The sequence below is a fragment of the Streptopelia decaocto genome, assembly GCF_964273445.1.
Source record: "Streptopelia decaocto genome assembly, chromosome: 7".
Classification (NCBI taxonomy): Eukaryota; Metazoa; Chordata; class Aves; order Columbiformes; family Columbidae; genus Streptopelia; species Streptopelia decaocto.
The window spans coordinates 53309180-53320401 of NC_138661.1; the positions used below are offsets into that span (position 1 = coordinate 53309180).

Below are 11222 nucleotides of genomic sequence, written 5' to 3' on the forward strand. Positions count from 1 at the left end.
GTAGTTACTGAAGGAGTAAAAGAAGAGACAGATTTGGTTAGATCAATCTGATTGCTGCCCTGAATCTGCTTAGACACATCAAAACTCCTAATGAAGTCTAGCTAATATTTAGCAGATTATAATAACAGGTCTGTTTCCAGCCAAGCATTTCTAGAGGAATATTTCTCTGCAGAACCTTTCAACAGAAGAACCTCCTGACATCTCATTGCTCACGAGGGTCTGAATAGACACGGCCTAACTCTTTTGTGTTGCACCTGGCTGATCTTTGTGCATGCAAAACCACTCAGCCTCTCTCCAGAGGGTTGCCATTTCTCCCCTCACCCCAGAGATTCTGGGGATGTGGTCCAGCAGATGCAGGCTGGGCCAAGATCAGTATATGGGACGCTCCCTGAAGGTGCAAAAACTTGTCTTCAGTCATTTCAGCTCTGGCAATGCACAGATAAATCTTATTCTGCATCCATCCATGGCCAGGCCAGAAATGGCTTTTCCAGAAGCAGCTGATGAACTTGGCAGACTGCATCCTGCTGCACCAAGAGGGGCAGAGGGAAAAGCAAATCCCTGGCAGGCAGAGCAAGGAGCATCAAAGCAGAAAGCTGCCATGAATCCTGTCAGTGATTTTTTGATGGAGGACCCAGGGCCAAATTGGACAGGCTTGCCTCTGCCTTCCACTGCAGGTTGAGCAGCATGTCACACCTCCAGATTGGTAACATTCTCAGCAACTGGACCTTGATCAGACTTCCCCCCTCCTTTTCATGGGAAAGTGCTGTAACATCTCACCAGCAACACTTCCTTTCCCAGCTGGAATAAGATATATAGAGTTACTCTTGAGGATTTGTTATTTGTGATTAGGGAAATGAGGAAAAAAATACAGTTTTTACATATATTGTCAGATACAAAATGTATTTTGTTTCTTATGAGAAGGCAACAGACAATCCATATTTAATGCTACATCATTTCAATTATGAAGCCCTACATTATTTTCCTGTAATTTTGTTCAAGAAAATTGGTTAAAGTTCCAAATTGCCTGATTTTCTGCTGCAGGAAAATGGTAATTTCTCAGCAAGTACTATGTGTTTACTTACAGTTGAATGAAGCTTGAATGGCACTTGTCTTTGTAAGTGGCCAATGAATGTCACTGATACTTGCCCATGGGGTTGGTTCCCTGCTGGGTGGTGAACTCGGCTGCTTTTGGCGGCACCCCACCGAATGGTGCGAGGCATAATTCTGCCCCAAAGTCTGAGATTACTTTTTTTCAAAGGTTTAGCTATTGGTCTTATTTTGCAAGTCTTCCAGGAATGGCAACCTCTCTCAAAGGTGACTCTGGGGGATTGTGAACACCTGGGAAGTCCAAGCATACTCATACTAATCAAGACATCCAACCACCCCATCCAAGCTACAGCCTTCCCCTCAGTGCAGACACTTGTCATAATGTGCTTGCCTTCAAGAGCTGTACCTCTCTGCTGAATGTTGCTGGAAAGTTAATACTACACAAAAAAAACAGAATCACAGAATGGTTAAGGTTGGAAGGGACCTCTGGAGGTCATCCAGAGCCCCACTCTGTACCATGCCATTGTCCTACAAGCAGCTGGACAGTCCCCACAGCTGTTGACAAAGGAAGCCCTGCACCATCCACCTTCTCTGCACTTTGGCATGATCCTACAGGCACCTGAGGGTTCCTTCAGCTGTGGACAAAGGGAGCTCCACACCACTGACCTTCATCTGTGTGAAACAATTCAAAATAAATTTTATGATTCATGAACCCATTGGCTGGTGTGTGCTGCCTTTTTTGGGAAACCTTTTGGGGCTCTGCCTTCACATAAGGATTGCACAAACCTCAACTTCTCAGGAAAGTGGGCTAAAAAATATTCAAAGCATATTAAGTATCCTATCTAAGATTAGTCTCTGCAGGCAGGGATATGTAAACCAAATGTGTGCTCTAAAGGAAAGAGCAGGTCCTTCAGCAGTGTAACTGAACCCAGTTTATGAGCTCATGAGAATCTCTTTCACATCTAGACTTCAAACCTCTGATGGGCTCTCTAGGACGCAGGAATGGACAAATCTTTGGTTTGGCATCAGAAGGGACAGACCCTTAGCACAGCAGAAAAACTGAAGGACTTGATTTGATTTATAGGCACCAACTGTCAAACCCTATAATAATTAATTTCATTAACAGGGCTGAGATCAGCCCTGAGATCTCCTTACCAAAAAAGTGTCAGAAAAACCCTCAAGTGAACCAGCAGAAAATGCTTTCATTATGCATCTGCAACACCTAGACTGAAAAATATTTTGCTACCATGCTGGCAGGACTGCTAATGTCACAAGGGCAGCTGAACCACTCGCTACATGAGTGAAATGAGCTTTCTTACAAGACAAGAAAATGCAATGTGCTGTGAAGTTGCGTGTGAGGACCTGTGCTTTTAAGGTTAAGGAACACAATGCATGGCAGCCAGCTGACCTACATTTACAGCTGAAAACGTAAAGTGAACCCACAGGGAGTTGTGTCTAACCTACAAACACAGAAGGAGTGCTAGTCAAATGGACCATGTCTTTTAAAAATATAAAATAAGCAGTAGCAGCAGCATAGGGACAGGCTTTTCCTGCTGCCATGCGTAAAAAGCAAACGAGTATATAGCACAACAGAGCCACTGCTGGCCTGGGAAATACATCTCAGAGTAACTCCTCCCTCCTCAATGTGCGGTGCTGCAGGGAAGGAAGCACACTGCTGGTATGTGGAGGCAGACAAAGTGAGCAGAAAGTGAGTTTGCTGCATGGGCAGAGCTGGACAAACCAGGTCCTGGGGCCCCACCACAGGCAGTAATGCTGTGGTAAAGCCAGTGCGGCTGTGCCTCCACTGCCACGAAGCCCATGGCATCAAAGTTCACACAAGTAGCAACACAGCCAGAAACGCCGCTCGCCTCGTGAGCATGGATAACCTTCCAAAAAACATGGCGATAAACAGCGCATTGTAGGTATGTTAGGCCATAAAAAGAGGAGAGAACAAGACAGAGGCAAAGCCTTTCCCAGGCACATTGGTGGTAATCACATCATCATAAGGAGAGAATCACACACATGGGACCAGATTTTTAACCCCCACCAAACAAAGTAGTTCTGTTGAGATCAGCGCAGTGCTGCTTTGCACTGAATGAAGATGTCCCTGTTGGCATAAATCAGCCTTTAGAAGAACAGCCTCCCAGTTAGTCCTGCCCCAAATACATTGACTTTTCTTGAACAGAGCCCTCCCTGTCCCTCTGTGGAGCTGCATGGTCATATGACAGATAAAGAGCACACAAGGTCTTTTTCTACTGCTACAGTACAAAAGGAAAGATGGAAAAGAAAAATGGAAAATTACTACAAAACAAAACCACATATCCTAAGCCTGCCTATTAAAGACAAACTATAAGTGTTAATTAAGCCACCATGCCTATAGCTAAATTACATCACGCCAACACTTCATTCCTGGCAAGCATGAGTGACAGCTCTATACTTTGGAATTTTATGAGACTAAACCAGAGCAAGGGAAGTAGCTCTGTTGGGCTCAGTAAAAGTACACAAATAACCACAGTAGGAAATGATCATTAATAAAGCCTGGGTGGAAAGACATCTCCTAGATTACTCAGTGTTACTTCCCTTTTAATTTTATTTTTTCAGAAACCTAACTCCCTTTTTTCAAAACTTCACCCAGACAAGACAATTCCTGGGCCCGGCTCGTGTGTTTTTGCGGCGTTTGGAGAAAGCCTGAAAGGCAGCTGTTAAACCAATGCAAATGCCTGATGCAGATGCAATAACCTCTCAGCGGCCAGTGCAGCTTATCTGCAGTGTGAAGTGGGGACTAAGTGCTGAGACACAGCCGCCTGCCCGACCTGAGACTCACAGCTTGTGTTGGTGCGAGTTGCTGCAGTGAGTGTCTATATATATCACAGACTTGACTGGGTCGACTTTGTTACGTTCACTCTTATGCAGAAATCACCATCCATACAGGGTCTTCATGGCATTTCTATGATACTCTGATGAAAAGTGTGATGTCCACATATTGGTGTCAATGTAAGGCATAAACTTGAAAACAAATCAGTCATGTTTTTATGTATCATATCTTTGTTTCTCCAACCAGGCAGAGCCTTGTACCACAAAAAAAGAGATAAGAAGTTGACTAAATGTTTCATTTTTCATATTAATGTCCACCATACTAAATAAGGGCAAGAAGAATGAGGTTTGGTTTGCGCACAGGCAGTAATATTTAATATAAAAACCTAATAATCTGTGATGGAATGTCTTGAGGACATTCCTGTTTCTGGCATGGATTCTGGAAGAAGGAAAAATAATTCAAGTGCTTACTGCTCGTCTCCTGACACAAGTGCAGTTTCCCCCATCCTTAGTTTCAAACATAATCATCTACAATGCAAAGGCTGAAGCATTTACATATTACTGTCCCTGACAATTTTATCCATTGAGCAAGTCACTTCCAAATTTTACTCCTACAGATAATATTTCAGCAAGTTCACAATAAGCAATGCTTTGTAGCCAAAGTTAAGCATTTTTTACTTCTGGTAAAAAAAGAAAAACAAACAGCTTTCTACTCATTCAAGGAAGATGGACTAGAAGATATTTCAAAGGTCTTTCCATGATTCAACAGCATAAGCCCCTATCTAAACCACTTTAAAAAATTAGAAAGTCAGTGGCTTTAAAGCCACCTTGGACAACTTCAAGCATTTCACTCTGATCTTAAACTACAGCAATTTACGATGACCTGAGGAGGTGACAGACCACACAGTTTGAAACACCCTGTCAGACATCGTTTTTTCTAACTACCATCTCCTCTAAGAACAGAGGTGGTGACCAGCATACATTCCACATGGCAAATTACATATTCCCTTAAACATGCACTGGTCATCTGGATTTATGAAACACGGCAGAACTCTCTAAAGGGAAATCAAAATAACAAGTATATAATCCCTCTGTAGTCTAGCCTGAAAATTACAGACATGTACTATCAGATAGAACATTTTCCTCAAAAATCTCTCCTAAAAAGTCAGCTGAAAGGAAAAAACAGGTATGTTGGGGAAGCATTATACATATTAACACTAGAGTACTGGCTGAAAGTTCACAACACTCTTGTTTTCACAATGTTTTAAGTCCCTTATATTTGAGTTCCATGAAGCAGTAACTTAAATGATCACGCAATCTTTTAATGTTTTTCCTCCCCCCGCTTTAGTTCCATATGTGGAGAAAGATTTTTTTCAATTTTGTGCCTTGTACTAACACTCCACGTGAGAGCTTATTTTAGCCTAGATTCCCACAAATTGCCACATTTTAGTGGTTCCTTCATCAAAGGAGCAATACCCATCTGGACACACTTAGCCAGCCACATTTCATCACACACACGAAATGATGCATGGTACGGAAATGCACCATCTGCCTGGGGTTTTAAGCTATCATGTTGTACCCATCATTTGCAAAAGGTTAAGGGGACACAAATCTTTGCCTGTATGGAGCAATGGGTGAGTTTGTGCAGTTTGGTCATTTGCTACTGTCAGTTCAGAAGTTCAGACTACTCTAAGGGGGCTGACAGTGTTGCAGCACATTACAAGTGGTCGTAGGTTGCTGTCTTACTGATAAAGCTTTCCCAAAGGGAGACCAGTTGGCTTTCTCCCTGCATCTCCTTGCCTCAGAAGGATCACATGAAAACTATGAAGGAGGAAACCTCTTGTGCTCAGGGAAACAGAAGAGTACATACAGGCATGCTTTGTAAACACATAAGATTGCATTAAATATACGAGTCTTGTAAAATCTGTATAATTTTTTGGTAGAAACATCCCAGGAAGGTCCCAGTCACTGGCTGCCTACTCAGATCAAAGTAGCTACAAGAGCTACACTGTAAGGGAGGACACAAGCTGCTCTGGAGAGATCCTGTCACCCATCCATCTGTTGTGACAGTGGGTGTAGAAAACACCCACTAAAACTAGTTGTCGCCTAGCTCCTGTTTTCTCCCCAACAGCAATGCTCTGAATATAATAATGAGCAAACTTCAGCAAGCTTTGCTCTCCAAGATGGTATTTCCATGGAGATATTCCGGAACATCTCCAGTTGGTGTCCTGGCTATGGATTTTAGTTTTGCTTCTAAAAGGTATGAGAAATACTGGGATTAAAAGCAAATAGGTTGTCTTTATTTCAAGGTGTGCAGAGCAGGGGAGGAAGGTTGGGTTGGGGTTGTTTTTTGTGATGCATATTTCTCTCATGCAAAGAAATTCTGATTTTGCTTTGCCTTCTAAACAAAGCCCCCTTCTCTGGTTAGTTTTCATCTGTCCCTGCATGTCAGGCATCCTGGAATCTGGATTGTGTGCCATGGAAAAACCATCCTTACACATTCTGTGAAAGAATTAAATTTGCTGGTGGGGCAAAATCCTTCCTGGTTTTACCCCATTTGATTGGGAATATGAAGAAGTTGCTGACCCTGCTGCTGAGGTCCGTGTGACATGCACCAAGCCTTCAGACTGGAAAACTCTGAGCTACCTCAGGTACCTTCTCCTGGTAGTGTCCGTTTTCTCACTCAGACAATCTTCTGCTCAGAAAGCCCAGATTAAATGTTACGTTTTGTATTCCCTGAAAATAAATGCCTTACTGTTGCAGAAGCTGCAGAGCATGTGATCAAAGGATGCCATATGGGCCATTTATTAACAAAGAAAAATGAAAGCACCATTTGCCAGGCTGTAATTAAAACTGAAGAACAGTATTCCAGTTTCCATTTCCATTGTTGATCTGGCTATTTGTATCACAGAGCATAAACAGGTTCTTGCCTTATTACTCCTAGCATGAATTCACAGCACGTCAGGTTTACGAATGGGGATTGGTAGTAAATATTTCATATTATGGTGCAGTAATATGCTGATATATATGTAAGGACATTGCCTGCCAGCCTCCTACTTACATACATGTTAACAGGATTATGTTTATATACATATAGAGAAAAATAAATTCACATCCGAACTAAAACAAAACCAACCAAGACAAAAATTAAATAATTGCAGTCAGTTCATGTGTCATTTTGAATTTCAAGCACTTTACAATACTACTGTAATTTGCAAGTCCACATTCTTAATCACCATATTGTAAAAGCATTACAAAAAAGCTATTTTAACCATCAAAAAAACAAATCAATTATTTTGCACCTTGTGATGGTTTTACCAATATTGAGTTAATTTCCTTCTTATTTTCAGTAGCTAGCACAGTCTTTTGGTTTGGATTTAGTATGATAATAATATGATAACAGCCTTTTTCCCTGGGATAGAGTTCATGTTTTCCTTCCAGTTACTGGACTGTGTTTTGGAGTTACTGATGTTTTGGCTGTTGCCCAGGAGACTAAGGACTTTCTCAACTTCTCAGCTGCAGGTGCAAATAGCAGCTGTGAGGGTGACCAGCAGGACAGCACCTAGACTGACATCCAGGCTGGTCAGTGAACCACATATAGCTGGTCATTAGTTCGGCCTTTTGCTGTTCTGCTGTTTTTCAGTTAGCCTTTGGCCTTTGACCCTTTCCCTTTTTGCTCTCCTGCTGGGATCGGCTGTTTGGGACCAGTGTGCTCTCTTTACTGGGACTGGCTATTCAGCATGAAACAGGCCATTGATTGGTGAGAGCAGTTGCATTGAGTATCACTTATTTCATATATCATAGTAGTAGCACTAGTAGTATTTATTTATTTTTTGCTTTTGTCTTGTTAAACTGTTCTCATCTCAGCTCATGAATTTCTCCCTTCCTTTTCAATCCTTTTCCGCATCCCACTTGGGGAGCAGGGAGGGTGAGTGCACAGTTGCCAAGGTTTTAATTGCTGGCTGGGGTTAAACCCCAACACACTTTCCACTCACATCTTAATTTAAAACCAAAAACTTTCCAAAGAAATAGCATTTTAAAAAAAGTCTGAGAATCATAGTTTTCTCTCAGATCCATTTCTACAGAATTGCCAAATATAACCATTAACAAAGATCACAAGCTTTATAATACTTTTAGTTGCCTCCTCTTCTGAGATTTTTCCACTTCTCTCCATTTTCTCCCCAAAAGACAAAAGGGTTAGAAATGCCCTTATCTTTTATCTACTCCAAGAAAAATGAGAGATCAGAATCCTGGCACATTTACAAGGTTGGGGGAGGCAACTAAGGTGCAGAGCACCACAGCAGACGACTGACAGCAGAACAGCCATAATCTGCCGCTCTGTTTTGTGGCTGGCTGCAGCCGTGGCCTTCACACTTCTACAAGCTGTGGGGCAGGCCAGGAAAGAGCAACGCATCCAATGTGACCTGTCCTTCTCCCCTGCCCTGCCACAAGGCCCTGAGCCACCCTCGCTCCCAGGGACTCCTGACAGAGGCCACCAGCACAGCGCAGGCACAAGGAATGGATATCCATTCCATGGCTGCTTGAAGTGAGGCCACCTTTACCCTTGGCTTGACAGTGACAGAAGTCACCAGCACTTTAACTGTTGTGGCACCTAGAGTTATTGCAAATGCTCAAAAAAATAAATGAGCAGCCTGCATTTAGCTTTTGCATTATTGCTGTCTGGCAGAAGCACACCAGCAGCAGGCCGGCAACAGGGTATCAAGGAGCCCTCTGGAGACTCAAGAGGACCATGCATTCTCCTCCAGGTAAGCTGCATCCTGCTTAGCGCAAAAGAACCATTTCTACCACAGGTTGCTTTCAAATTCTTCTAATTTAAACCTAAAACTAGCAGAATTCACATCTTCATACACAGTTTCCTTTCCTTTTCCTTCATTTTTAGTATAAATACAGCAGCCACAGCTTGCAACTTCACAGATGCACGCCTGACATTCAGAGAAAGAAATTTTCCAGGAAGGTGAACAGGTACCGAGCTGGTATGTCAATACTACGTTTTCCACATATATTAAACATAAATCTTAACCTGAAAGAAGCCCTAATTGAAACTCCACAGCAAAATCACAGGAAATCACAAACACATCTCTAAAACTAGATGATTGCATTCTGCAGAAGTCTCACCTTCCATTTAATGGCAGTGCCTGTGATTTCTAGAAGGGATGTTTGAAATCAAATGAGTATGAATGTCAGCTTCCCATGGCTCCTTTGGAAGCCTCAGCCAGTGAGAATGGGAACAGGAGCAGAGCAGAAACACAGGAGCAAGCAAAACAGTAGTTTTGACTATTTACAAGGCCAACAAAACGAACGTTTAGAAGACACACCACCAAAGTTTGTCAGTGCTACCTGGCACAATTGCACCGAAGTCATACTAAAACACATTTGCCACATAATTTCTCATTAAGATAAGACCTTATTTCACTCTTATAACCGCAACCAATAACAGAGCTACACGACTTCCTATACTGCCATTGCCTTTGTCATGAGAGCCAGTTCAACAAGGTCATTTCCTCCTGCAGCTGAAATACAGCTGAATTGCAGCTGAAATACAGCAGAATTGCACCAAATGAGGCCACCCATCCTCCCTACTTGGAAATAATGGGGAAACTCTTCCCCACAACTACAGCATGTCTCTCCTCCACCTGGAAAACTTGGCCCTCCTACTCTGACCTCTTCCCGTAGTTCTCAAAACAGCGCCGCAGCTTGGAAAGGCAGCTGTAGTGCAGGTGATTTTAAGAGGCTATAGCCAGCACAATTCCATCTATTTCTGGCTCCTTAAGCAACCCATTGCATCCCAGGCCAGCATGGTACTGCAAAGTTCTTCCAGCCAAGGCAAGTCATGAAGCTGTTCAGGTTCCCCCATGGTGCTCAGGAAGAACAAAGAAAAGCTGTACTAAGCACAGCCCAAGAGTACAGAAAGTTCTAGCTCACTAAGTGTTTGGGGACTGTGTATAACTTTACTCATCTTAAATTTAATAATTTGTCTTAGCCCTGAAGATGCTATATTGCCCCGCACTATGCTCAGTGGGGATGCTTGCAGGAAACGCTGCCACCCCACTTCCTCCCCCACCTCTCCTAAAAAAGAATGACGAAATATTAGAGAGAGGTGTTTTGAACAAGTACCATGATAAAAGGTTGTTTCCCAGTGCTGGCGAAAGTCACATTTTCCGACTCCACCTGGCTATTAGGGGCACTGCAGGTTGTTAGAGTGAAACTTAAAATATTTGGTAGTACTTCTGAAGCAGTAGATAGGCTGTGCTCTCAGGATTAGCTACATCTTTAAATATTACATAGCTGCTGCAGTCGAAAAAGCTGCATTTCTTCAATCTGTTCTACTGCTGAGAGTCAACCATCAATTCCTTAGGTAGTAATAGTTTTGGAAGCTCTTCCAGAAATGTTCATCTGGAGAGCTGTTTCCAACTGATGTAGGTGCAATGCAGTAGGCTGCCACTTTGAGCATCACACATTTTGGGGGTTACATTAAAAAATGTTAGCTTCCTTAGCTCTGCTCTATTTTTGCTCTGTTGCAAAGCACAACTTGCAAAACAATCCATAGCATCAAACTTCAGTGAAGTTATCCTTAAAAATAAAGGAAAAGATTAAACAGCAATTATCAGAAGACTTGAGCAAATACTAGCAAGCAGCTCTGGTATTTTGAGTTTCCACTAGCAAAAGAATAAAGCTGAAAAAAACATTTTAAGATCAACATCTCGCAGCTGTATTTTGTTCTCTCATGGCAAAAAGCTTAAATCAACGTCTTGCAGCACAGGAAATAATCAGAAGAGGAGACAAATGCAGTGATTCAACTTAGGTCATTGCAACAGTTAACTGAGCATTTTGTGACAGCAAGCAATTTACCAAGTACATTTTCACATAACTAAGCAGCAAATGAGACGCAATCCGCCAGAGCTGCACATTTAATTGTGTCAGCAATTCAATTATAAAGCACTTTATACATACATATGTGTGTATACGGACCTATCTTTATATACTTACTGTGCAGCAAGGCATGGGTGTTACGTTGGTCTCTAAACAATTGGTTTACAGCCTCAGGCAGAGCAACCTTCCTCTCACTCTCATCTTGGGCAAGTCAGTGTTTCTGGAAGGTGGCCAGGCAAGATCAGATTCATCAGCCAATAAAATTGTCTAAAGCTGCCGTTCCACAGGAGACTGTTCCTCCGGCTGCAGGCTCAGGAGCAGCCAATAAAGAAGAAAATCAGCATCAGAGTGCGGGCGATACTAAGGGTCTGCTCTCCAAAAATCCAGCTTCCCCCTGCCTGTGCTGCCGTATGCAGTCATCCTGCATGAAAAACAACTTGCACTTGACTTGCTTGGCTAAAATAGATGCA

General features: G+C 42.6%; 1 protein-coding gene across 1 annotated transcript in view; it reads right to left on the reverse strand.

Annotated features, from left to right (window-relative positions):
• The window catches only part of OSBPL5 (oxysterol binding protein like 5), a 183650-nt gene extending 172646 nt beyond the window's left edge, over window positions 1-11004 (reverse strand). Inside the window, exon 1 of the mRNA XM_082058624.1 lies at window positions 10870-11004. Coding sequence (XP_081914750.1) covers window positions 10870-10884 — 15 coding nt within the window. The 5' untranslated portion in view covers window positions 10885-11004. The remainder of the gene's footprint in view (window positions 1-10869) is intronic.
• Between the last annotated feature and the right edge of the window lie 218 nt (window positions 11005-11222).